General features: G+C 49.7%; 1 protein-coding gene across 14 annotated transcripts in view; it reads right to left on the bottom strand.

Annotated features, from left to right (window-relative positions):
- Window positions 1-26,978, bottom strand: part of PTPRS (protein tyrosine phosphatase receptor type S) — a 155,633-nt gene that overhangs the window by 19,613 nt on the left and 109,042 nt on the right. For 5 of the 14 annotated variants that reach the window (XM_040537460.1, XM_040537459.1, XM_040537463.1 and 2 more), the window contains 14 exons: window positions 24,814-25,395; window positions 23,754-23,887; window positions 23,437-23,581; window positions 17,089-17,394; window positions 15,441-15,634; window positions 13,043-13,160; window positions 8,906-9,496; window positions 8,117-8,214; window positions 7,369-7,622; window positions 6,889-6,982; window positions 6,444-6,659; window positions 4,487-4,644; window positions 3,476-3,487; window positions 1,600-1,712 (listed from right to left, as the gene is read on the bottom strand). In XM_040537460.1, the coding sequence (XP_040393394.1) occupies window positions 1,600-1,712; window positions 3,476-3,487; window positions 4,487-4,644; window positions 6,444-6,659; window positions 6,889-6,982; window positions 7,369-7,622; window positions 8,117-8,214; window positions 8,906-9,496; window positions 13,043-13,160; window positions 15,441-15,634; window positions 17,089-17,394; window positions 23,437-23,581; window positions 23,754-23,887; window positions 24,814-25,395 (3,015 nt within the window). The remainder of the gene's footprint in view (window positions 1-1,599; window positions 1,713-3,475; window positions 3,488-4,486; window positions 4,645-6,443; window positions 6,660-6,888; window positions 6,983-7,368; window positions 7,623-8,116; window positions 8,215-8,905; window positions 9,497-13,042; window positions 13,161-15,440; window positions 15,635-17,088; window positions 17,395-23,436; window positions 23,582-23,753; window positions 23,888-24,813; window positions 25,396-26,978) is intronic. The other 9 variants (XM_040537468.1, XM_040537462.1, XM_040537465.1 and 6 more) reach the window with 3 other exon arrangements.

Below are 26,978 nucleotides of genomic sequence, written 5' to 3'. Positions count from 1 at the left end.
GCACCCAGGGAAACACACACAACAGCACTCCCAGCTACTTCTTAGCATCCAGGCTAACCCGGACGGCCACAGTCTTGTATCTTTGCTTCTATCCCAGCATCGGTTTCACATGGCAGAGTGCAGCTCCTTCTCCTGGGTCTCAGACCCAGCAGCCAACCTGAACGCTCCCACAGGGAATTCTTGTTTGTACCCAGTACGTATCACAGAGCCCGGACACTTGCAAACTGCTGCTGAGCTGCAACTGGGGACCTTCAAAAGAAGTTGCTTATACAAAGGGCAAAACAGCTGGGACAGCAGGATTCTTGAGCTTTCCAAGCAGTGCCCTGCTCAGTCCTTTGCACGCTCAGGGAGACTGAAGCCTGCCCTCCTGCTGCAGATCTCAAACACCTTCAGACTCTCCTGCAAGAGCACCTCTGGGTAAGAGCTGATTTCGGGACCCAGCTGCAGTTCAGCTGCTCTGCATTCAGCCCCTGCACGCTGGATTAAACCCACTTCCATCCCTTAGCTGAGACTTAATCTTTCCTAAGCCTGGACTCATACCAATGGGTTGTTCCTAGCTTTTTGATATGAAACACTCAGTTCAGCACTGCCCCAAAGATCCCTGCACTCCGGGCACCTACCAACTTGCCAGTCTAACCCTAAGAAAACTCAGACAACGCTAAGGACAGGACTGGGATGGGAAGGGGAAACAGGAGCTGCAGAAACATTACTAACAAGCACAAAACAGCAAAAATAAAAAACAACAAACAAACCGAAAACAACAGCCAGCCCCCAAAAGCACAATAAATTCCCTTCCAAATCCTCAAGCACCAGGAAGTGGGAAGCAGAGGTGCGTGCCAGTGCGCAGGCACTGCTCAGCATCACCACCTGTGTGTCCGAGGACATGCCCGGGCTGGGCTGTGTCACTGGTGGCTTGCAGAGGTGCCATGCAGGCAGCTTAGACATGCACGTACGTGGGGACACCCGTGTGTAGAAGGGAGGGTGCAGTGGGCCTCTCTGGCCAGAAGTTAGGTGCAGTGACACGCTAGCTCGGCAGCTACACTACACAAGGAGACGCCATCTCGTCTGCGTCAAGCATCCAGCCGCCTTTCTCTGTCCTCACAACCCGCACAGCGGGCCTGGATCCCAACGGGAGTGCTTTGGGATGTATGCAGAAAGCACCCGTTACAGATGTGGGTGAAGCAATGTGTGCTGGGCAGCCTGCCATGCTTCACCTTTACGGGCCCGGGGTCTCCCAGCACGAGGCACGACGCTGTGCGGCAGCAGTGCTGGTCGGGCAAGCTCGGCACGGCCCCGGCACTCGCAGCCTTGTACTTAGCCCAGAACGCACCAATTTAGCTGGATTTCCAGAAAAGCCCTTCTTCCTGCCCCGCAATTGCTGGGTGGAGCCTGCAAGGCCCTTGCGGTTTCCCAGCAAAGGTTTCTTGCAGCAGTCTCGCTTGGCACAGACAAGACTGGAGGTTCCTCGGCTGCAGCCCAGGTTAGCGCTGGGTCTCAAAGGCAGCAGCGCTGCAGCAGCCTGGCAGGAAGGGGCCGAGGAAAGGGCAATTGCTCCGCTCCTGCCTTCCCAGTGAGGGAGGCTGGTTTGCAGCTGGTTACCTGGAGTCTGGAAGTTGATGCGCCTCATTTCCACAGGGTCCTTCGGGTGGTGAGGGGTGATCTCAGCGTTGTTCAGGAGGCATTTCGTCCGTGGCTCTGAATCTTTCCGTTTGCTTTAAAAAAAAAATAAAAATAAAAAAAAAAAGACAAAGCCTCTTAGCTTACAGACCTCTTAGTTTTCAGCTACACGGGCCACACTGAGGCCTGAGTATAGCTCCCACATAAATCAGGGCCAGGTACAGCCACGTCCTGAACAACGATGTAAATTACATAAAACGCATCAGAAAAGGGGTGAGGTTTGGAATGTTCTGTCAGTGCAGTATTTGATGGGATTTTACAACTGCCCAGTAGCTTTCAGCCAAGTCTGGAAGTTTCCCCTTCACACAGCAGGTATACAGATAAGCAACGAGGAGCAGCTGAGGTACTGTGAACTCACACCTCAGCCTCCCCTGAACTCTGCAGAGTTCTGCAAGTAGAAGTGTTCCAATTCTGGCTAAGCCACTTTCAGCCTGAAAGAACTAGAGCCAACATAATCATTTGGAAAAGTACAGAATCTCCTGGTCATGACCTTGGACATAAAGTACTGCTATTTCTCTGTTGGCTTGTTTGGAGTTCTCAGTGCCTTGCTGCAGACAGAGAAGTCAGAGCAGTGGTTTTCAATCTTTTTTGATCTACAGAACCCTAAAATCTGGTTTCAAAACCAGCATAGACACATCTTCTCCGATCACAGCTGTGCCTGCTGCGATCTCTCTCACCTCCTTGCCAGAAACTGAAGCCTGCTCCAACGTGCCAGCTGAGCTGCACATGTGAGTGCTTCATAATATATTTTGCTCAAAATGGGCTAGGTTAGCTGAGGCACTTTAAAAGTCTTTGCTGACCTGGCTCATTCTCCTTGAAAAGAATTTGGAAGCAAAGCCCAGTGCTGATCTGAGGAGGTGATAACCTCTGGCAAGGGAACAGTGACAAGCTGCTGGAAGCAGAACTACTCCAGTGGGCAGAGAACGTGTACCCACACCCCAAGGCTTGTAAACATTGTCCTGGCCCTTCCAGCAAGAAGGCTGTAGAGCTCCTCACCTCTCCTGCTTAGGTTGTACCGATGCCTCCTGAAATACGCCTGCAGCAATGACGGTAATTGCTTAGGCAGAGAGGAGGTTATTCAGCACATTGTTAGCTGTCTCTTAATGTCATTAATAGCTAGAAGTAGTAGTGTGAGCCCTGCCAGCACTGCATGGGGCAGCATTTTGGAATTACACCACTCTGCAGTTTGGGAGCAGTTTATTTTTGCCGCAGTTCTGAAACTGCCGTTAATAGTTCATTGGCGAAACCCATCAGTTACTTTCAGTGAAAGCTCTCCCAGCCTTGTAAATGGTTCGAAATAAGTCTCACTCCGCAGTTAGAAGCGAACTCTGTTAGAAGTCCCTGGCTGATGGGGCAAGAATGGCTTTTGCAATGGGGCGAGGACAGCTCAGCTGGTGAGATTCTGTTTCCAGCATGCCAGTGGCTCAGAGACAGCCTGTATGGAGCAGTCAGACATGGAGAAAACCCGCTTTCACCTCTGACTGCAACACAAATGGGTGTTTCTCTGCTCCATTAACTCAACATTTTATGAGCCGCTTACTGTCACTGCTGCTCAGCTCGAAAAGGGCCATTATATTTAGGAACGGACAAGCAGGAGGAAGATGGGATTTCTTTGCTTTTTCTGTCCCAATTCAAATACGGCCCTGTGCTAGTCTAACACAGGGTGTCCTTTAGGACAGACCTAACAGTAGAAACTGTACAGACACAGCCCCATCACCAGAGATGATAAATACTGTCGAACACACAGCCAGCCCATTAAAGAAAGAACCTTAGTAAATGGCAAATCTGGAGCTCTTACCTGTCTGGCTTGCTGTCCAGGAAAGCAGTAAGTGGAGAGAAGACAAGACAATGTTCAGATTAGAAAGGAATCGCAGGAGAAGGGAGAAACATTTGCTCAGCTCTAACCCTAGTAACACAGTTGGAAGGTAGGACTAGTCGTGATTCCCCAGTTAGATCGGTGCTAATGAGCACCAAAAAGGAACACCTGAGTCCCTGCTCCCCTGAGCACTTGTGTGTGTCCAGCAGCTTCACACATGCTGGGGTGCAGAAGCAAACACACCTGTGCAGATGAAAGATGACGTGGGGTTAATTGAACTCTCTCCATACCGATGTCCCAGCTAAGGACACCCTTGCACCGGCCAGAGCTGCCATCCTTCCCCTTTTCTTGATCCATCTTACTCAGCATCTGCTTCCTTTCCTGTCCTCTCCTGCTGCACAGTGTGACCTGTGCGTGCCCCTGTCCCCAACCATGCACCACGAGCTGCTCAGAAACACAAGGAAAAAGGAGACATTTCCAGGGGCTGCTCACTCTTCTCTCCTGCAGACTCACACTACACCCCCCAGCTGCTGCTCATCTCCCAGTTCCAGCTGAAAAGCAGCCTGGCAACAGCAGAGGTCTCAGCCAATCCACAGCACAAAGGTGCTTCTCTGCATCGCCCCCACTGTGCCCTCACAGCACTCGAAGGGGGAGCCCAGGGCTGCAGCTCTGACCAATTCTTTTGGGGGAGACAGGCAAGTGACCTGACAAACTCATTGCACGTATGCCACAACATTTAGACAAGCTCTGCTTTACTGAGAGTGCCATAGGGTAGACTCTGAAGCAGCACGTCCTGACAACCCACTATTAATCTTTCCTGTTCCAGCCAGAACCTTCAATTTCAGCATTGCTGCCTCAGGACTCCTCTCTGGTGCTGGTGGGAGGATTTGCCCCCCAGCTGACAACTTCAGGACCGAGGAGAAAACTCCCTTTAGGGGTTACTCCTGGAGACATTGAGAATCGTCGCAGATCTGGGCAAGAAGCATCTCTTACTTTTTGTAGAGCAGAATGGCAATGACGATGCAGATGATGAACACCACGGCCAGGACGGGCCCAATGACCCAGATGAGCCCTTCCTCTCCATCGATGATTGGCTGTGGATCGGGGTTGTCCAGCTGGATGGGGTCGGAGAAAGGACTGGCAGCAAAAGTCTGGAAGACACGGAAGATAGTGGAACAGAGTTCAGAGAGGGAATGGGGGCTGAAAACAATGGCTAAACATTATGGAAGAGAAATTGCTATAGAGGATGTGGGCTCTCTGACGCACAGCCTGAGTGATAACAGAGAAAATAACCTCTGCAACCTACAGAAGAAACACGTGTCTGTGTCCCTGTGACAGGTCTTTTCCTCCTCCAACGCTTCAGGCAAGACAGACCATTAAAAGACAATATTCACGTGAAGATTTAGGCTGGCTCATGCCTGTGGCTCACCTAATCTTATAGCCAGGAAGGGGATTTAAAAAAAAAGTTGACTGTGCCTCTGTTCCAGCACATCCCAAAGACCTCTCCGTTTCCACAATCACACAAACACTTCTGTCAAGTTCTCGTGTCACCATCTGGATTCTGTCAGTCAGACGGGATTACAGAGGAAGAGGGAAGGGATTGAACCAAAAAATAATGCTTAGAAACAGTTTGGTCTGGTGACTTAAAAAATCCCTTACAATTAAACATTAAAATATAAAATGTCACCTCTGCTCTCTCTGCAATGAACTGTGCTCTTGAGAAAATCACGTTCAAACCCACCAGAGTCCTAACTAACAAGCATTGCTCACTCGTTCTCATGAATGCTACAGTCTTCTAGCACTCCTAGGAATGATGCATCCCCATTTTACACAGAGACTGCAGAAAATGAAGTGCACCAAGGAGAACTGGTAAGCCCTGGTACAAGTGTAAAGTCTGGGACAGGACGAGAACAGGAGATTTGGGCTCGGGGTATTTGAAACTCTACCAGCTCTTAGTAAGACTGAAATTCTGCTGCACAGGAGGGAGCTGCAGTGATTCCAGGCTGTCGTGAGTGTGCAGTACCTTGTTCTAAAGAAGAAATTACCACAAGCTGCAGTAATCCGATTGAGAAACCCATTCACAGGCGTGTCAGCCTAATCCTTTAATATCAAACACACAACTAAATATTTATTTGGAAAAAAAAACAACACTCTGAAAACCCTTAATTTCAAATAGCTCCCTGCTATTGCAATCCCCCTATTCCACAGGGGGATTTAAAAACAACAAAGAATTAGACTGCTTCCTATTGTTCACGAGGAAGGACAGGTAAATATTAAAATAGTTGTTTTCATAAAGCCAAGCACAACATCACTGAAATCAGCTGAGGTACTGAAGTGGTAAAATGAGCAGAGAGCACATCTACTTTTCCAGAAAGAAAACCCTCTCCCCTTTCTGCACGACGGGGAACTTAGTAATAACCAGGACATGTGACACGCTGCTCTCAAAGCAGGATGTCTGGGGTCACTGCCCTAAGGAATACAGGGACAGCCTTTACAAGAAATTACTCTCTGTAAAGGGGTTTGACCCAGGGATCTCTGCACTTGAGTGTACTCCTGAGCTCAGGATCCCCCATTCTGAACTCAAAGCTGGAGCCACAAATGTAGCAAGTCCTGCCTAAGCAGACGGGCAAAACACAGAAGCAGCGCACAAGATGCTTGTGTTGTTGTCTGCACAGAAGAGCACATTTGCTGTACGCAGACACAAGCACAAACAGCTCTGATAGCCGCACGCAAAAAGCTCTGCAGCTGGACTGGAAGGCCTTTGCAGAGAAAAAAAAACCCTCAAGCCCTGGCATCTGGTGGAAGAGAGTTACAGAGAATGCCAGGAGGGCACAAGACCTGCTGGCAGCTCACAAGAGAGTTGCCCCTGCAGCTGCTGTCTCTGGTCGATAATGGGGACAGCAGGGTCGCGAGCATCTGAGGAGGGCAGGGGAAAGCAGGCGGCACTCACTGCCTCGGGTTCCTGGAGCACCGCCAGGATGAAGATTACATATTTCTGCCCTGGTTCCAGGGCTCTGTTCTCGAAGTTGTCGTAGTGCTTCATGTCCCCCAGGATGAAGTGGGAAGGGAGGGAGCGAAAACGGGCAGCGATGTAGGGCTTGGGGAAGTCCAGCTGACGAGAGTGACGCAGGCTTCGGCGTCGGAGCCTGGCAATGTCCTGAACGAGCTGGAGGAAGCAAAGAAAGAGCGTGAGAGCCCTGACGCCTTCAGCTCCTTCAGGGGAACAGGGAGGAGGGAGAGCCAAACTATGCCACTGAAACTAACCTCACGTTAGCTACTCAGAACATGGATCACATGCCCCAAACCCACCCTTCCCAGGATCTCAGGTCACCGTAACGTCCACTACAGCTGTTTGCTCTCTCCCTACACCTGGCTTCAGTCTCACCCACACTCACCTCCTCCAGGTCCATCTCCTCAGGGCTGCCCAAGGGGTTCAGGAACTGTCCTCCACGGGACTTCCTTAGAGGCACCACCACAATGTAGTAAGCCCTAAGAGTTGGGAATAATCAGAAGAAATAGGAGGACTGAATCTCCTTCTATCAGCCACAGAAGGAGAGATTGCACACACTGATGGTGGGAGGCTAGGTTTGCCCACACAGCCCCACTGACCAGCCCAGCAAGCCCCTTATTTGTAATTTTGCACAGTTGTTGTTGCTGCTTTTGGATTCAGTGACAGCCCCATGTAAAATGGCTCCCTTTGGATTCCTGTGGCAACCCGTTAACCCTGGGAAGTGGCTTCGAAAGACAGGACTCAGCAAGGCTGAAAACGCAGGGAACACACTCTCTGCCACTGTCCTTGCTGGTTTGTGCTATGAACTCTGACACCCTGCACCATGAAGTGAGCAGACCAAGTCTGTACTTTATCAGAAACCTACTGGACAGGCACGGAGCTCTTTACATCTGGGAGAATCACCACCACGTTTCCATCAGCATCGGGCTTGTGGGTCACCTCTGGCTTCCTGGATAACATGTCAGCAGCAGTCCAGGCAGCCACGTTCTGCTGCAGGCCGCCCATGCTATTGCCCCGGTTCATGAGAACAAAGTTGTAGAACGTCCGGGGCTTCAGGTTGGTGATGAGTTTCTTGGTGGTGCGGCCGTCCACATCGACATTCAGCCCATTATACTGGATCTGTGGGAGGTGAAGAGGCAGCAAAGATGTACCATGAGCAAGACGGATACTGCTTGCCTTTTTCCTTTCTCCTCTTTGCTTTGGTTTGCAGGGAACATAAGGCGCTTGGCTGGGCTGTGCTCCACCCAGCTCTGCCAGAGCTGGTGCAAACAGAGGAATAGGAGCTAGGTGAGTTTCTGTCTCTTGTGCTGCAGTGTACCCAGGCATAAGGCAGACACAGGACAAGGCCTTAAAGCTTCTCTGAGAAAAGAAATTTGGATCTGGAAATGGGAAAATTGTGGTAACTTGCCCAGGGAGGTAGTGATTTGGTAACAGAGGCAGGAGGCCTGATTTCAAGGAGCGCACCTCCTTGATCTAATGATTAACCATTATCTGCCCATATCTGAGAACTGGCTCCAGAATTTGTGGCTCTTAAAATCTATTATTCAAACCAACAGACAAGACTCCCAGGAAACTGAGAAGGAACACAGCTCTGACTTCTCCCTTCCACTTGCCTTGTATGGGGTGGGAGAGTTGTAATTCTCAGGAAACTCCCAGCTCAAAAGGACAGATGTCTTTGTCACCATCTTCACCTTGAAGTTTTTGGGTAAAACTGCTGAGAGAAAAGTAAGGAGGAAGGGGACAGAGGAGAAGAAAAGGCAGCAGAGGGAAGGAATAGTAAGAAAGAGAAGGAAGACAACGTCAGGCACTGGCAAAAGCGTCTGCCAGTTTGGGTCTGGCTGCTGCTGCAGGAATGGAAGGGCTTGCTCCCTCCTCCACACTTTGCTTGAGTTTTGTCAAGGTCCATCTCCCGGTGCTCCCTGTCCCCATGTCTAACCCTGGGGAAGGGTGAGGGAGGGTGCTTAGCCTTGCCCTCACCCTGCCCGTGCTCAGTGCACACTACGGGTCTGGGTGGCTGCTGCAGGAACGAGGTGCTGGCTTTCTGAGCATGCTCAGGTGAGGAAACCCATCCCAGGTCACATTTGAGGCTTTCTGATTTTTCTTGTTTTCTTTTGGCTGTTTGCAAAAGCTGAAGAAAATGCTCTTCCCACCTGTATAGCGACTGGCACCCCACTTCAGGTGCCAGTGAAAGAAGGGTGTCCGGACTTAACTTAGAAGAAAGCGGTAAAAGGGACTTACCTGGCACAAGGCAGAGAGGAGCGGAGGGACTGAGCGTGAAACCAGAGTGCTTTGCATTTACTCACGAGCCTGGCTGAGCCTGGCTTGACCTCTCCAGCTCTCTGCCTCCTGGCACCAGCCCCGGTTACAAGGAGAGAGAGGGAGGAGAAACCGGTAAGTCCTACCTTGATCCAGCTGGAACGTCCGATACTGGACAGTCGGGCTGTATGGCCCGGGGCCTTTACTGGTGTGAGCACGGATTTTAACATCATAGGCGGTGTTGGGTTTGAGGCCGTTGAGGGTGTACGAGTTCTCTGGGGAGGGGGGCAGGTCTTTTTCCAGGGGGTTGCCGGGAGAACCGGCTTCCCGGTAGGCCACGGTGTATTTGACGATGGCTCCGTTCCTCTCGGCCAGCACGGGGGGGAGCCAGCCAAACTGGACCGACATGGAAGTGATGTTGCTCGCCTCGAGGATTTGGGGGTAACCCTTGGGGATGTCTTCAGGGGTGGTGAGTTCCTGCACAGCTTCCTCCCCAAAGCCAGCCCGGCTTTTCACGGCCAGCTTGAAAACATACGTGGCGCCCTTGTGGATGCTGGGAGCAGTGTACTTATCCTCCAGGGCTGTGAACTCCAAGGTAGCCAGGGGGTCGACATCCTTGCGGCCAAACTGGAGCCGGTAGCCCATCACCTGGCCTTCGGCATCCAACGGAGGCTCCCATTTCACCAGAAGAGTATTCTCCTCTGTCTGGTGCACAGACAGGATGGGTTTCCCTGGGACTGGGAGAGAACAGAGATACTTTCAGTCAAATGTGGGACAGCGCGGCGGGTGAGGAGATTCAGAGACTCTTGAGCTGTAGCACAGGTTCCTCAAATCAGTGGCAAGGCTTCGCCTTGACTCTGTGTGCTTCGGTGTCTCACCCTGCAAACCTGGCTGCTGCTACCCACCCACTACAGGTAGATGGTCTCTATCAGGTTTAGGAGATGAGATGCACTGCCAGTGTGTCAGCTGTGACGTTCTTACTTATTTCTGGATTTATTTTTGCTCCCTTTCCTCAGGAAGGAAAGGTGAGCACTGCTTCTCTCTTATCACTGGACCAAATACTTCACCACAGCTGGGAAGAACAAACTCAGGAGTCCTGCATCCCAGCCCCCTGCCCCAAACACCCGAGCAGATTGCTTTGCAGGGCAGGGAAGAATTAATGTAGGAGTTCCCCAGACTCCTGTCCTCCCGTTCCCTCTCTCTCTCTCCCTCACACAGCACAACTCATGCAGAAAGAGACTGGAACAGATTGGCTCAGGCTGGGAAGGCCAGAGCAGCTGCGGGTGAAGTAATGAAGGATGGGAAAGGAAGTCTGGGCAGCCTCAGGTCCTGAGCAGCAGGCACAAGGCCAGATGAAGCAAGTCTGGCAGGCATCTGATCACCCAGTTGGGTACAGAAAGAAGGAAGCACACAAAGAGTCGGAACAAGAGCCCAAAATCTGTGCAAGGCAGAGGGCAGGAAGAGTTGCTGCTTGCACTACGCACTTTCTCTCCTCTGAGGGAAGGGAAGGACATCCGAGTGTTGGTATCTTTTCAGCTAGCCCCCTCCTCATCCTGTCAGTTAGTTCCTCCATGTTTGGGGAATATTGCGGGAACTCAGCAGTGCCTCTGTCTAATGAGCCTTGGCACAGCCTGACTGCAGAGCAAGCCCACAGCCACAGTTAAATGACACGCGTAGACCCAGAGGTTTCTGAAGCTGGAGAAAGCAGAGCATTAATTCCAGCAGCTCACGCGTCATTTACATTCACTCCACTATTAGGGATCTAATTTCCTTCTCTGAGCCTTGGTGTTTCTTCTGGTTGAACAGGAAAAGGAAAGAGAATGGAGTTTCGGAGCGAGCACGAGTCTGACTGCAGGCTGGCAGGCTGAAAGCTGGAGTGCAGCTACCAAAGGGAGCAGGAGGGAGCCGGCAGGGAAGGATGCTGCATGGGTCAGGGATCTTGGCAAAGTCAGACTGGGGAAACCACTCCGCCCGGTGTAGCGACTGACATCTGACCACAGGGATGAGGGGTTGTCTCTGAAACAAACGCTTTATTCACTGCGAACTGCCAAAGAATGCCTAGGGAACAGTTCCGGGAGAGCCTCCCTCGGAAACTCCGAAGAAACACATTACAGAGAAAAACAATGCCATTACCTTTATGTTTTGGGTTTTATCACAAATGTTACTATAATCAGCTGAGCTTGAAAATATTACATTTGCACAACAAATATTGTTTGGAGAAAGGTGAGAAGAAAGCAGGGGGAAGTGTTTTATTTCGCAATTGGTTTGGACAGTAAAGGAGAAAATTGGATGTATTACTGTATTTAAATTCAGCCCCTAGCCCTGAATGATAAAGAAAGAAATCTCTCTTCTCAGAAGGTATATTGACTCAACACTGCACAGAAGATAAGAACGTTACAGAGCCATTTGAAAGTTTTTTTTTTTCTTTTTATTAAATAGCTATTTCAAGTTGGAGGAAATTGAGTTTTGGGTAATAGCCGCTGTGCTGGAGAAAACATCCCTCTGTGAGTGATCACCTGCACTGCAAATCCTAATGGGGAGAGATGAGGGAGGATGACAAGAGAGTGACAAGGGAAGGAGGGAGGGAGGGCAGAGAGAGAAAGGCTCAAGGAGAGAAAAATGAAGAAGGTAGAGAGCCTCAGGAAAAGAAGGAAACAAGAGGAGAGAACAGAGAGTGAGAAGAAACATGGGCAAAGCCAGAGGGGGATGGAGAAGAGAGTGAATGAAGGAAAAGGCTTCTGACAGCACACTGACACTACAAGGTGTGAAGGCAGGAGTTTGGATGCTGTCACCTAAATGTACCCTGCTCTAACATCTGTGTCCTGGAAAACAACCTTGTTCTCTTATGTGCCGTCTCTTAACTAAGCAAGATACACAAGAGAGGAGAGAAGGGCTGAATTCTCATTCACTTCTCTGAAGACGAGAACATATAATGGGATGAAGATGTGAGTTGGGACAGAGAAAAAGACAAGGGCATGGAGGGCAGCTACTGCTCCAGCGCTGTGTGTTTCAGGCCAGTGCTCCTGAGCCCTCTCTGTCCTGTGCACTGAGCTGAGTGTCTGTGCTACCTCCAGAGCCTGAACAGAGGTTTCCAGGTTAATTGCATCGCTCTGACCAAAGGCAGAGGCAGAGAACAACCTTCTCCCAGGAACAAGAGATGATGTCAGTTATACAGCTGCTACAGGAAGGGTGAAGATGACTGCCCCGAAACTAAGAAAACGAATAATCATCAGCCAGGGATGGGAAGGGACTAGACAACGAAAAGAAATGACAAGGGGAGAAAGCCATCATCTGGCAGCATGACCAAGAGTGTGATGGGGTGAGAGAAGATAACCACAGGTCAACAACAAATGGGCTGAAGGAGGGTCAAATCCTGGTGTGGGCACGGTACTCTCACTCTGTGGCACAAAACCCTTCCCCTACTGCACAGCAAAGGTCCAGCTGTGAGAGCACTAACCACAGGAGTGCAGATGCTGAGAGGACAGGTGGAACACAGACCTCTGTTTTCTGCCTGCAGCACAACTGTGTGGAGGAACAAGGAATACCTTGTTGCCCTTTGTCATTTCTTTCTTCTGGCCCAGACATCCTAGCCTGACATCGTGTCCTCTGCACTGAGGCTGACAGACACTTCGCCATGAAGAATAGGGCAAAGGGAGGGATGAGTCTAGATGGCATGTGCAGAGTGAGCCCAGGTTGCAGAAATTCTTGCAAGAAAAGGTCAATCCTGTCAGTCCTTTTCTTCCCTACTGATCACTACTCCTAGGCAAAGAGGGGACTTACGTTCAGACATGATACTAAAAGAAAAGAAGACTGGGCAGTGTAAGTCTTCACTGCCTCCCTGCTGCTTTTCAGCTCTTTGCAAGTTAACACCATGACAGCAGGCCTCTGGGTCTTCTGTTCCCCAAGGTACCTCTGTGTGCAGCCATCAAAGCCGGGGTCTCTCCAGTGTCACCATACAGGTCAGACTGGGCAAAGATTCTCTTACTTCTGGTACTTCTGGAATTTACAGTACATAAGATTACAAGCACTGAATTTGTCCTCTGTTGCATTTCTGTATGTATGGGGCTTTCTGCAGCACTGGAGAGAAAATTATCTCATTTAGTGAAGGCTACCTGCCAGGAATGAAGGGTTTTCTGCCTTATTAGAAATATTTTTTCTTCAGGGGCAGCAGTTGTTTGTTGCAAGTCTGTCCTCTTTGTGAGGAGAGTGGGATGAAAGGAGCTTCTTGGCTGCAGGATGTTAGGAAACTGGTGAATCCTAACAGGTCAAGAAAAGACTCTTACCTGCACCCTTAGTGGTGACCACTTTGGGTTTGCTGCGAGCACCATCTCCCTTCATGGTGTAGGCGGCTACGGTAATGGAATACGCAGTCTCAGGCTGGAGCCCAGCAATGATCATTTCCTGTTTGCGAGATTCCAAAGGAAAACGGTGTAAATAATTCTGTACGCACACACAGGTAGGTCTCTCCTTGCAGGAGTCTCAGGTCTTTTCTAGCATGCGGGAACATTCACTGAATCTGAAACCATGAGACGCTCTGCGGCAACGAGGCAGATGTGGCAACTGGCAGGAGGATGAGAGCCACATTCCTTTGGCGAGCAGCACGCACGCTCCAGCTGCAGGCAGCCCCTCTGTAAACACAGCGTGTCTCTGCAGGCCCTGGCTCAATGTATTCTCTTCCAGATCTACCTCTCACACGTTACCTATCTCAACACAAACTGCCTCAGCCATCAAAACGCTGCTGCACCCTTCAAAGTGTTCCCCTTCGCTATGCCGTCTCAGTGGAGGTCTCAGCGGTTTCAAGGAGATTACATTTTTTTCTCCATCACCCCCCTCCCTTCTCTCCTCAGGGATATTTTTTAATGCCTTCAATAATATTAAAGGGATTGCTTTAACGCAAAGTGCAAGACGACATTTTTTGCTTGCACGTTAAAGCTCTCTGCTAAATCCCCAGCACCCTCCTTCCTCTATCAGCTTCACCACACCTGGCTCCCACGAGCTTTTGTTAGAAGGCTGGCCTCCAGAATAGCCCTTCCCCATGAAGTATTCGGCCCTTCAAAGGGCTGGGTTGTAACAGGAACACCCGTGCTAAATCAAACAGGATGGGGACATATGCAGCAGGGTTTTCACCAAGGCTCTGAAAGGGGGGAGATGTAAATTTTGTGCATGTTTGATGGCCTTCCCCTTCCCTCCACTGTCCCTCAGTGCTTTAAATATTAAATCGCAGGGCAGCAGTTGGGAAAAAATTTGCTGGTCCTTAAAGTATTTGTACTGCCCCCAGAGCTGAGCAACGGTGGAAGAGCAGTATTTCAAACCAGCAGGACTTTGATCAATAAGTTTGGAAGCCATTAGCTAGAGAGACAGGTCTGCTTTCTGGAAGTCAAAAAGCTGTCCTGCTTTCACACATGCCACTGACTTTTATTAACATTTTAGGCACGCGACTTTGCCTTTCATGTGACTCAGTTTATCTTTCTGTAAAACAGAGGCTGCTCACTTTTGTAGGGCACTTGGCAATCTCCAGGAGACGTGCATATATTCATTTTAATGATGTATTACCTTGGGACCCTGCTATTCCAAGAAGGAAATGCTTTCTCCTACTGCTTTGTAGCTGTAAGATCACTGAAACCATTTAGCATTTTAACAGAAGTATCAAATGCCAAACAGCCAAGCTGATTTTAAGGTCTACTTGAAAGGTAAAAGGGCCAATGGTGATTCAGGGCTTTGAACAGAACAAATATCTAAGAATCTTGGCCCTTTCAGGGCACAAAGCATTTGTTCGTTCCCTGATACCTTGGAATTTAGGAGGCCTTAAATACCCAATGCTTTACAACCTGACTGTTTTTCAGACACAAGGCAAGGTAGTTGCAGACCAGCCCATCTCTAAGCAGGTGTTCAAGGTAGTCCCAATTTCAATGTCCCGCCTGCTTCCCTGTGGAGGAGCAGCAGACTCTTTCCTTCAGAGCTGAGGGGAAAACCCTGCAGGACTGCCACGCGCTGACAAACTACACAATCACACAGGGCTGCAGAGCAAAGCAAACAGGGTGGGGACAGTGAATGGGAACACCAACATCAGGCTTTAAAACAGGCACACTGGCACTGAAAATAAAATTAAAAAAATAAAAAGGAAAAGGAAAATATCACACCACAACAGCAAGTGGGAGAAGGGAAGGGACAGAACCAGGACGGAAGGATTTTTTCTTTTTTTTACTTACGTATTCAGCAGTGTCATCTGTTTCCCACTGGGCAGAGAACAAGAGAGGTTTTGCACATGAGAATACAAGAGGGGAAAGAAGGGAAAGACAGAGACACAGCATGAGGAAGAAGTCCCTGAGCAAGCAGCCACACAAGGTCAGAAGTTACCAGGCCAGCATGAAGGAAGAAGTAGAGTGGGAGAAATTAGTAGATTCCACTGTGGCCTTTGTCTGTCTTAAAAGATTTCCCAGACAGAGGAGGATGGATGGCATTTAGTTCAGAGCTGGGAGAGCAGTTCATACTCTTCCACAATAGCTATTGTCTGGGACTGCAAATGAACTGCAGGAAGATAACATATATCTTTATCACAGAGATGCTCATCTACTTTCTCCAGCGATATGTTACTTGGGATGAGACAAGGCAGCTGGAGCACCCACCCCCTCAAAACTTCCATGAGAGAGAAACAAACTGCAGCAGGACGTGAATCCTTACCTGGGCGTCAGCCAGCATGATGTCCTTGATCTGGGGCAGCCCCCTGGCCTCTCCGTTCTCCATGCGCACATAGTGGACCTGGTAGCCGCGGATCTGGCCATGCTGGCGGTTCTGGACTGGAGAGCGCCAGAACACTTGGATTGCAGTTGAGTTCAGGACCTCCACCTCCACTTTCCGAGGTGGTGCGCTGGGCACTGCGAGGAAGGAAATAAAAGGACAAGAGTCACTTGGAGATTTCTGTCTGGAGCCTGTCCCTTCAATTCTGGGGCATATACACACTGAATCTACAGCTCTGAAAGGAGGGGGAGACTTAACCTGCAAACTGGATACCCCACCATCTGCCATTGGCCTTTATTCAATGAAATAGGGAAGCAGTTTAGGGGGATCTAATCTGTGTGGCTCAGAGATCTGAATGCATGTGAACAGGTCCATCTCCCAGTCTAGTTATTCTTTGACAGGCTCCTTGTTTTTTCCAGTTTACTTGGATGGGAGAAGCCATGTAATTCCAGATCACATTCTGAGGGCAAAGCCAATTTCTAACGAGTCAGAAAAGCTCTGACCATGCCTGTGGGACGTTAGGGTACAGAGAATGGGGAAGGGGACTTGCTCTTGGAGCTCCTTGTTCTCTCAGACAGGGCAGGTTGGTGGTTAGAGCAGCTGCCTAATCTCAGGACAAGAAACAAGAGATGTCTTGGATGGAATATGGGGTGAATTTTTGGAAATGATAATAGAAAAGGACAGTGCTCGAGAGCTTCATCTGCTAGAAAACCCTAATTTCTCTGAGCAAGGTATCTATCCATTTGGATGTGGGCAGATGGTAAGGAAAATGAGACCCACATGGGGGACAAACCTGTTTGATTTTTTTTCAGTCTTTTTTCTTTGGGATGGAAGAAGAAAGCTGGAGTTTGGATTTGACTTCTGTTATTTATTTGACATATTATTTGAGGGTCCCACCTCACCCTCACAGTATTCTGTTCTCCCTCCCTGCGTACATTCACAGTTTTCCTGGTTTTATTTTACTGTAGAAATACCAGGAAAGTTCAAGGCCCATCACCATTTGTGTCTGTGCACCAAGCACAAGTCTCTAAGCTGGATCACTGAACTGGGATGTAAACTGTCATTAAACGTTTTTTGAAATAAACAATCAGATTCTTCCTTTCTACCACTAACCGATACTTTGACTTAAAGAGGAGCTAGTAACAAGGAATGTGTGGGAAGAAGTCTTTTAATACTTTAAAATAATTTCTGGCAAGCAATCTCCTCCTCTTCTCTGATTTCAGTTCCTTGCTGCCTCAGCTGTGTCTTTGGTCAGTAAGACAATCTTTTCAGGAAAAGCGTGCAGACAGGGCTCACGACCTTGAAATTAAATCCCCGAGAAATAAGAAAAAACAGCCCTAAAGCGGGGAAGGAAGACCCTACAGACCCCAATTCTCAGAGGGTCTTTGGGAGATGGCAGCAAATGGTGCTCCACACCTTGGATCCCTCCTGGTGGGAGGCTGTGCTGAGGCCTCATTCAGGCCTTGCCCTCGCACCCCAGATCGGCCATGAGAAGGGACTCGACACGTCCTCCCCCAGCGTGGGGGAAGCCCACCGCAGGGACACGTATTCACCACTGGACCCAGGACAAAATCAGAAAAAGTGCAATTACCATCTTCATCCGTCCGGACGATAACTGGCGAGCTCTCCGGGCCCGGCCCCACCTCCGTATGAGCCACGACAGTGATGCGATACTCTGTCCACTTCTCCAGGGACTCCAGTAGGATCTGACTGGTGGTTGGGGGGATATCATTCACCTCCTTAAGCTCCGTGTCCTCAGAGTCCAGCGCTCGATAGTAGACGCTGTATCCAGCCAGGACGCCATTTTGGCTTTCGGCCGGAGGCGGCCGCCAACTTACCAGAATGGCGGTGGATCTGGTGCTGACGCATTTTACGTCTTGAGGGGGGGCAGACGGTTCTACGAGGGGGGAAAATTCAGGAGGGAGAGGGAAGAAGGGGGAGAAAACAAAAGATGGGAAAGATAAAAGAAAAAAAAAAGAAAATGATAACAAAAAAATCTAAAATAAAACGTACAAAAATTTGGTTCAGGAAGATAAAATTAAAAAAGAAGAGAGCTTTTTGTTGTTGTCTTTTTTTTTTTTTAAAGGAAAAGAAAAAAAAGCCAACAGAAATGAAATGGGGCATCAAAACTGAAATGTAATAAAGCAAAGGACTAAAACAGTAAGCGGGCTAGCCAAGAGGGGTCCTGCTGCTGCTAGTAAGCGTGTGTGCCCCAAAGCTTAGCCCCCAACTTTACCCTATAAAAGACCCTTCCCTTTAGTTCCCTGTTTTACAGCAGTCTGGCAAATCCTGCCCCGGCTGCTAAAGCACTTGTTTTCAAAGTGCAGTCTCTGGGATCTCAAATTTCCTTGAAGGGATCTGCGAAAAGTAAGTAAGAAAAGCAAATCTTTTGCCAGGAGGCTTAAATTTAGGAGTCTGTATACCCAGCTGTAAGTTATTAGTTGTCCACAGACTGAAGGAGGTGAAAAAACATAGTGGTGACGTCCAGGATATCGCCAAGCAAAGAGCCCACGATGCTGGATGAGGGAAAGTATTTAGATAGGAATAGTTTTAGTAAAAAGTCTTGCAAAGGAGCGAGGCAGTAGGTTTGTCAAGGTATTTGGGTACCCAGTGGGATATTCAGAAGTGGTAGCGTGCCTGACTTCTGTTTCACTCTGTCCAAACAACTTCAGGGTGTTTATGAAAATCCCAGGACACCTTTGGAAATCTGGCCCTACACAGCTGCACGTTCTCAGGGTATCAGCAAACAACTGTCCGAGGACCGATTTTCAGGAGATGGGGAAGGTGTAAACCACCACTTCTGTTCACGTCAGTGTTTACTGAGCTGCACGACATAATTTCAGTGAGATCTGCTCAGTAGGAAGCCGGATGCAGACACCAGCTCTGTCACACACCAGGTACTGGCTCACACCACGGCTGTGCCTGTAGCACCAGGAGAACTGCAAGAAAGTCAGGTCCTTGGGAAGGCAGGAGATGCCACGGGTCTGGGATCTCGGTGAAGTCTGGACAGAAAACCTGCCACTTCTGTACTCCAGCTGTAACCTGGTCATTTTGGGAAATCTTAAACCAGACTTCTCTCAAAAACTAAGTATTATCAATCAGCCCAGGTAAGCACACAGAGGGATACATTTTCAAGGCAAATCTGCAAATCCAATCGCATCCAACAAGAGTAAAACTGCAAAAAAACAGCTTTTAACTCTCTGCAGATACTGCCAGAAACTGGGGTGTCCTTATAAGCCCCCAAAGCATCATCTGATAGAAGCAAGGGAGTAGATAAATGCTGCACCATTTCTATTTTTTCTGGTGCTTTTTAATCAACACAAAGCTTTTACTGAGAAATGATTCTTTTTTCAAATGTCCTACTCCTATCCCTGAGTCACAAACAGATGTTTAGGCCAAACTTGCCTTGAGGACTCAGCTAAATCAAGTCACACTTTTCCCAATTTGCAGTGCAGTGAAAGCTGCATGCTTTGCATACACCTACATTAAATAGAAATAAGAGGGTTTGCAGAACGAGTAGAGACAGTTCCTTCCACTGCAGTGCTGAGTACTTTGTCCAGTAGGACAATTTGGGTGTTGTTCTCCTACTTTCATGCTTAATTATTATTATTATTGGGCTGTATTTAAATTGAGAGAACAAAACCCTTATATGTATCACTACAGAGGGTGACAATCAGCCGGCGATGGCTAGCCACGCAAAATAATACAAAATATGTCAAACAAACCAAATCAAAAGCAACAAACTTGAAAATAAACCATAAATCAAACCAGTAATTTAAAACAACAACAAAAAAATCAGAAAGGAAATCATAATAATAAAATAATACTGATATAAAAAGTGACTCCTTCCAGAACATTCCCAGTCTGTTTACCTACCTTCCACGCTTCAACTGCTAACTTATAAGACTTTCTTACGAGAGAACAAGAGAAACTGAGCTACAAGGCCAGACCAAGCTCCTGGTGGGTTTCTGCACATGGCTGGCTTTTAAGGTGCCGCCCTGCCCCACTGCTGACTCCCCTGGCTGAGTTACTCTCCCCTGCCAGCAAAACCCTAGGTATCACAGGAATGGTAATTCTGGTCTCTAATCCATTCTCTTTTGCTAAGCTACCTGTACAGAGGGCAGAGAGCAGGGTGGCAGATTCCCACTGCTGTTTTGCCTTACGCCTGCAGCTCTCTCCCTCTGCTGTGATTGATGCAGTACCGACATCTCCAGAATGGAGGCACGCTGCTCCTTCTCACACCCCTGAAGCAACTCAAGTCTCTTTTAGGGCATAGAGGAAAAAGCCTCAGCCCTCTTCCAGTGCCTACCATGACGCTCCTTTTTTTTTCGGAGTATTTTGCAAAAAGGTTTGCTCCTTTTTTTCTCCCCCGCCAGGGGCTGGTGTATTAAAAGCTACCTTTCCTGCTTAGCAGTCCAGCCAAAGCCACACGGCTGAGAAACCCACTGCAGAGAGGGTCTGACCCGACCTACCCTTTCCATCCTGAAACTCATTATGAAAGCCCCAGTAAGCAGAGCCGGAGCTCCAGCTGGCACTTGGGTTCACTGTTTGCACTGGCAGCTGCTGCGCGTGGTCACGCTCGCTTGCTCACTCACCCTCTACGCTCCAGCACAGGGACCTACAGAGAGGCCCTGGAGTGAGGCCTCCATTTGGGGTCGTTTGCACTTTCTCTGGTCAAAAAGGCAGGGTGGGTGGGTGATGGGGTTGAAGGCCCAGATCCCACCTGGACCCCCTCCCCATCACTCTCATCGACTACAACACCTGGATGAAAACAGCCACCAAGTGCTGGCTGGCCATACTGGAGACGCATCTGGGGAGTTCATGGCACTGTGAGTTTCCTTCACAATCCAGCCCAACCTGCGTGACCCTGGCCACGTGCATGCGTGCATGGGGACGGAATCGGTAAGGTGGGAGCTGTATGCAGGATGGAAAGCGCCGCAGCCCAAGGCAGAGGCTGTGAGTTCACCTCTGCACCAAACTCTTTTGCTGGAAAGGGAGCCACAGCACGGGCGGGAGCCCCCGGAGGCAGCTCGTCATCTCTGTCTGCTGGTTTCTGGTTTTATCATGCAGGCAGCTCTTTGGAAACCCTTCCCCACCCTCCCACAGGCTCCAGGATGTACACGAGTGTGTGCAGATCCACGCATGTGTGCGTGAGCCTGCAGCGACAGGGTGGACTGTATTTGTGAATCTGCTTGAGACCAGCCAGTACTCACCTGAACTGCATCTTTTACATGCTTTAAAGTTGACTGTCCAAGCCACAAGAATGACCCTTACTGACCTTGTACAATACAACGTTTTTTAACCCTTTAGGTACCATAGACTTTGTGTAAGATTTTTTTCACTTCATACACTGTGAGGAAGGGGGAAGGGGAGCAGAGCTAATGGGTAGGGGAAACATCCTTTCTTAGGAAGGAACAGAGGGTTAAGAAATCCTCGTGGTTCCTTTACACCTGCACATGCAGCCTCACAGCACCCACCCTGCCACCCCTGTCCCTTGACATGTGCTTTGCACTCCGAAATTTCTTAGTAGGAGAGTTGCCAAGGAGCCCTGGGAAGGTCGTGGCTAGTTAGAAAGGGCAAAACAGCTTCCTCCAACCATCAGATTCTGTTATTTTTACAATCTACGTCTCTGGTACTTGAAGAGTTAAAACCCAGCTACTTCAAGAAGAAAAATATACTTTACCTTTAGTTTAATGGATTTTACTTTGGTTATGATGCTCGGGAGGAGCCACCCTGACAGGGAGGTGGTGGGTGTTGTGCAGAAAGGTGGGCAATGCAGGGAGGGCTGCGGCATGCAGGCTCATGCTTGCCAGCTGAGCGAGGAGGGGAAGAGCACCGAAAGCACCAGCAGGCTGCCAGAGGATGAGGGAGGCTTTGCTGTTGCAGAGACAAGATGCCATCGTGGTGTGAAACCGCCCAGCGAGAGACAGACAGACAGAGAGCAGGGAGCGGGTTTTGTCGGGCTGTGAGAGCATGCAGGCGGGCAGGCAGACAGCGGAAGAGAGAAGAGAAAGAAGAGCCATGGAGCGGGCCAAGGAAGAGCTGAACGGAAAAGGAGCTGCAGAGGGAAGACACAAAAGCCTGTCTCGAGCCAGAAGGTCTGTGAGCCGAAGGATGTCGCCTGGACCAGGGAGAATTGACTCGTTCCTCCAACAGCCAGCCAGGAAAAAATGTTTCACCATGTTACAGGACACTGACAGCTCCCAGCTGATGTTCTTAAGAGCATTAAATTAATGAAACTATCCCTATAAAAGCTGAGCTACAGAGAAATAAAGCAGGCCTCATTCTGGGCAGGTGCCAAGTTAGAAAAAGACCCAAAGCCTTCCCCTTTCCCGGACTCCCTTCTCTTCATCCTTGAGGGAAACATATTTGGTGTCACTAAGCCCTATTGTCATCAGCACCCATAGCCGTCCTTCCAGCCTGTTTTTATCAAACCAGAAAGCACAAATCCGAGACCCTCTGTTCCCCCCTTCCCCACAAATCTCAAGGAGGGAAACCCCTCGCAGAACAGAAGCAGAGTGTGGGTAAGGTTGACAATTATTGTTCAGGTCCTTTCAGTTCATTTTCCCCCACCCCACAGTGATGGTCCGTGTGACAGCACCAGACTGCGATCAGAACCAGTGGATTTGCAGCAAAGTCAGGAAAGGATTTTCTTTCAATACATACAGAGAGTACGAAAAAAAGAAAAAAGAAAAAAAAGGGGAAAAACATTTGAAGGAAAGAAGAAAACAAAATATCTTTGAATGCTGGAGGCCTGAGAAAACCGCTGTAAGGAAGTCTGTCTATGAAGGAGGAGATTCCCCTTTCCTCCCACTCCCAGGGGGAGGGAGAAAGAGAAGGAGAGAGATGGGGAAAAGAAGAGAGAGAGAGAGAGACAGCAGAAGTGAGAACTGAAACGGCAAGATGGGGCAGGTGCCCAGCTGGGAGCCCGCTGCTCCCCCTTGGTAAGGACTCTGAGAGATGGGAGCAGGCACTCTCTCTCCTCACACTGGTGACCAGAGCCATTTCTGAGTTAGTTCTGCTCCCGGCTACTCCAAACTGCAGCAGAGTGATTTAGTAGAGATGAGAGGAGACAGAAAACACAAAGAACAGCTGCCACAGCCACTCATGCAGTGAAAAAACACCTCATTTAAAAGCAAAGATCTGTGAAAAGCCCAGGTTGAAATATTGCCATCCAGGGTTATTGTCCCCAGGGCAACAGCGAAGGGAGACAATCCATTAAACTAAAACCAGCACATTTTGGTTGCATACGCTCCATCCTGGTGTCATTAGTATCCCCCCACAGCCTCCGCATGACTCCTCTCTCCCGCTCTGCTGGAGCCCAAACGGGCCCATTCCCAGCACTTGCTGGGACAGCAGGCCTTCTTCCCAGTGGCTACCAAGTCACTCATGGAAAAATAGCATGAGGACTGCTTTCCCAGAGGCTGGTGAAAAAACAGAACTTTCGATTCATCCCCTCCCCTTCTCCTCTTCCTCCCAAGTCCCCCACCGTCTCCCTGCTCCATTGCTTGTGCCCCCCTTCCAGACAGCTGCTGCTCAGGTTCTGCTGGTGGACAGCCACGCTGCCGCACGACGGTGGGGTGCTGTCCTCCCTGAGCATGCTCAGCACCAAGGGCCAGCTCAGCCCACCCGTAAGATCTTTGCTGCCCTCCACCTCAGCCCAAGTGGACACTGCTAACTTACTTAACGCCGTCCCCAGCAAAGCATGCAGCGGCCCCACTCTTCGACCACATCTCAACTATCTGGGTGTAAGGGGGGAAGGCACCAGGTCCCAGAGATGCCCCGCACTGCCCACCTCCCGGCAGAGCAACCCCAGATGTGTGAACCCCCCGCGGCACGGCGAACATCTGCCCCACAGCTCCGTACCCCTGTGCCCACCATCTCTGGCTCCCTGACTGTCTTCCCCTCAGAGAAGGGTGCGAAAAGGAGAGACACCTACTAGACTGCAAGGTGCGCTCTCTGACCTCCGGGGTGAAGGCCCCCAGGCCCAGAGCCGAGCGGGCGGCCAGCCGGAAGACATACTCAGTGTTGGGCTTCAGGCCTTCCACAGTGAAGGAGGTCGTTGGCTCGAAGTTCCTCAGCACCTGAGATGGGCGAGGGGGAAGAAAAAAAATAAAAACAAACAAAAAGGAGCAGAGGCGAGCCCTGCCCAGAGACACCTGCCCTACACTCCCCTCTCTCAGCCAGCTCAAGAAACAGAGGGCCGGGATGGTCCTCAGGGCCCCAACCCTTTGCACTGCTCCTCTCCAGACTCACCTCCCTGCTGTGGTCTCCTTCCTTATAGAGGAGCTCATACTTCACTATGATCTCCTGGCGGGGAGGGCTCCACGACAACACGATGCTTGTCTCCGTCTTGGCTTCTGCTCGGAAGTTCATCGGCTGCCCAGGAACTGACGCAGAGAAGGAGCCCGCAGGGCAGGACAGGGCAGAGGAGGTGAGATGAGAGACAGGAGGAACCACGTTAACTTGGCTTATTAGAATAATCCTACCCAGTTTTCCTCAAAGCCTGTGTGTGAAGGGCATGTCAACAGCAAAATGCCACGCTGCAGAGTGGGGAAGCCCTTCCGTTAAAGCAGTGCCATGTTAAATATCACTGCAGGGCTAGCGAAGGTCCAGTGCTGCTGAAGAGAGAAGAATCCTACTGGACCATATGCCTCTTTCTTGGCAGTGCAGGATACGGCCCTTCCCCAGCGTTAGGAGATTCAGGAAGCAGAAGGCTCCTGAGGAAGGCAGGGCTTCCTCACCAGCACCCCACTCCTGTGAGCAGAGCACCCAAAAGCAATGCTGGGAGACAATATGTGATAGAACACCTTTTGTTCTCAGCTAAACATATCTGCTGTGACAATAATAGCTTTGTTTTACTCTGCTTTTAGAAAAAGACAAAATTAAGCCCATTGCCGCTCAGCTCTGAGAAGGTAGCTTCTGGGTGCTCTAAGAGTTCAACTTCACCATTCCCTGGGCAGTAAGTGTTTTCAGGTCTATTTTAAAGACATTTAGAAACTGGAAACATGAAGATACCTCGCTTTGAAGCATGGAACAGCAAAACCAGGTTCTCCTTGCACAATTGCTTGCCCTACCCATTTAAGCAACAACCTTTGTGAGCAAAGACAGAATGAAAATCATGTGTCAAGCCTTTGGGCTCCAGATGCTGGACCAAACTTCCTCCTAGAAAGTTATTTCTATTTTAACCGAATTGAACCAATAAAGAAAAAGAAATGGTCTGGTGACACAGAGGCCACAGCTGGATAATGGAATAAGCCACCACCTCTCCCTCCTCCAGCCCAGTGCCTCCAAGGTTAGTGACACAGGTGCTCACCTCCTTGTTGCGTCTTAACCTGGATGGGGTCCGAAAGAGGCCCGTCTCCCACCGAGGTGAAGGCCAGGACCCGAACTGTGTAGGTTTCGTCCTCCAGAAGGCTGCCCACTGTGGTCAGGAGGCTGTCATCCACGTTGTGCTTCTGCCAGTTGCTGACAGGCTGATCAGGCTCCATGGTGTAATACACACGATAGCCACGGATCTGCCCGTTGGGCTCCACTGGTTCCTCCCACTGGATAATCATGGTGGTGCTGCTCAGCATTCGTCCCTGCACGTTACGGGGGGCACTGGCAGGAGCTTGTTCCCCTGTGCGAGTGACCACTGACTCGCTGGGAGGCCCCTGCCCAATGCTGTTGACTGCAGAGACCCAGATCTCGTACTCAGAGTTGGGGCTGAGCCCCCCAATGCTGTAGCGCGTGGTGGTGATGTCCTCTTTGATCTGGTATGGTCCGTCCTGGCTTTTAGACTTGTATTCAATGACATAGTAGGACACGGGGTCTGGATTTCCAGAGTCCCAGGTGATGGTGATACTTGTTGCTGTCGTCTCTGTCACCACTGGTGTCCCAGGAGCCTTGGGGAGTGCTGAGAATTAGGAAGAACAGACGTTAAAAAAAAAAAAAAAAAGAAAAAAAAGGTATGTTGAAGTGGTGCCTAATTGAGCTAGTTAGGGCTGTAGGAGCCAGAGGCACAGTACCAATCACAGAGCGGCAGTTCAGTAAAGTGCCGCTGAAATATTATGAACCTAGTTATACACTCTATTATCCTCCTTAAACTGCTCCATCAAAAGGGAAGTGCTCAGCTAAACATCTGGAATCATTAGCACAGACTTCAGCTGAACATCCGCTGGCTCACAGGGCAGCAAGGAAAAGCGGTTTTGCAAGAGCTCTTTCAGAGCACATACATCATCAGATCTTCTGAAGCACCGGCTACCCAGCTCTGGCACTGCTGAATTTCTCCACGTCTAGCGTGCAGGTAACAGTACAGCATGGACTGCACTCTCCAGAACTAGAAAGCCATAAATACATGCAGTACTTCACCTCAATCCACAAATGTGTTAACGTCCATCTCCTGTCACTCATCCAAAAGACAAACTTGCTGGAGACTGCATGCTGAATGCTGGAAACCTTTAACCTTTTCCTCACTACTTGTTTTAGACCCTTTCCAATCTCATCTTCTCTAGGCTTGAGCAGCCTTAAAGCTCTAACTTCTCATTTCATCTTCTGACTGGGGAATATTGCAGATGCTTACAGACAAGAACAAAAGGGGAAATAGCAGTGAAATAAAATGACAAAAGGCAGAATGTACCAGCAGGGCAAGATTCCACACCTGAGGACAATTGGAAGCAGAAGCAATGTATCTATCAGCCTTTTAAATTAATAGCGTAAGATGGAAAAAAGGGAAGGAAGAAAACAGGAGAATAAACAGCACTTCAGCCCAGATGTGGGCATCTTTCCTCTAGCACGTAAGCCCAATTCCTGTGAAAAGCACAGGATCGGTGTCATGTGAAGATTCACCAGTGCCTACCTACTCACTTCTACGGTGAGGTCTCCCTTAGTCAGATGCACTGACACAAATCGGACGGTTTCTCTTCACCACTCCCCTTCTCCAAGGTATTTCTCCTCCTCTCCCCCTCCCCTCCGAATCCTCTCCCACCCCATCTCCCCCAGATCCCTCGTGGGCAATGCCATCACTCAGAGCAGACACCAGCTCATACACCGAGCTCTACACTCACCCAACCACAGGGGCATCCCGCTTGGGTTTTAATACTCCCCTGCTGAGGACAGAATAGATTGAAGATTGCACCCGTGCTCCTCCTGGAAATTGCTAGCTGGAAGCTGGGGATATTCCCCCTCTTGCTGAGGCAACAACGGCCACTAAGATGCTGGATCTAGGTTCTACTGCAAGGGCATACATGTCAGAGATCCTCAGGGCCTTGGCTGAATCTCTAACCTCGGAACAGGATGGCATGCAGGCTTCAAGCCATCCGAGGCTCCTTGCAAACTGCTCAGCCAGCCCCATATCCCAGGACAAAAACAAGCATGCAGGGCTTTAAATCAATTTTCTTCATAACAGACAGCCCAGTTGTCCTGAAGCAAGGGAAGATCTCAAGCCACCAGCATCCCATTCTCTGGGGATTCCTTTGGGCACGGGATCCCCACAGATGC

Source organism: Cygnus olor, chromosome 26 (assembly GCF_009769625.2).
Source record: "Cygnus olor isolate bCygOlo1 chromosome 26, bCygOlo1.pri.v2, whole genome shotgun sequence".
Lineage (NCBI taxonomy): Eukaryota > Metazoa > Chordata > Aves > Anseriformes > Anatidae > Cygnus > Cygnus olor.
The sequence above is the reverse complement of the archived record's forward strand: the minus strand, read 5'-3'. Positions and strand labels throughout refer to the sequence as shown.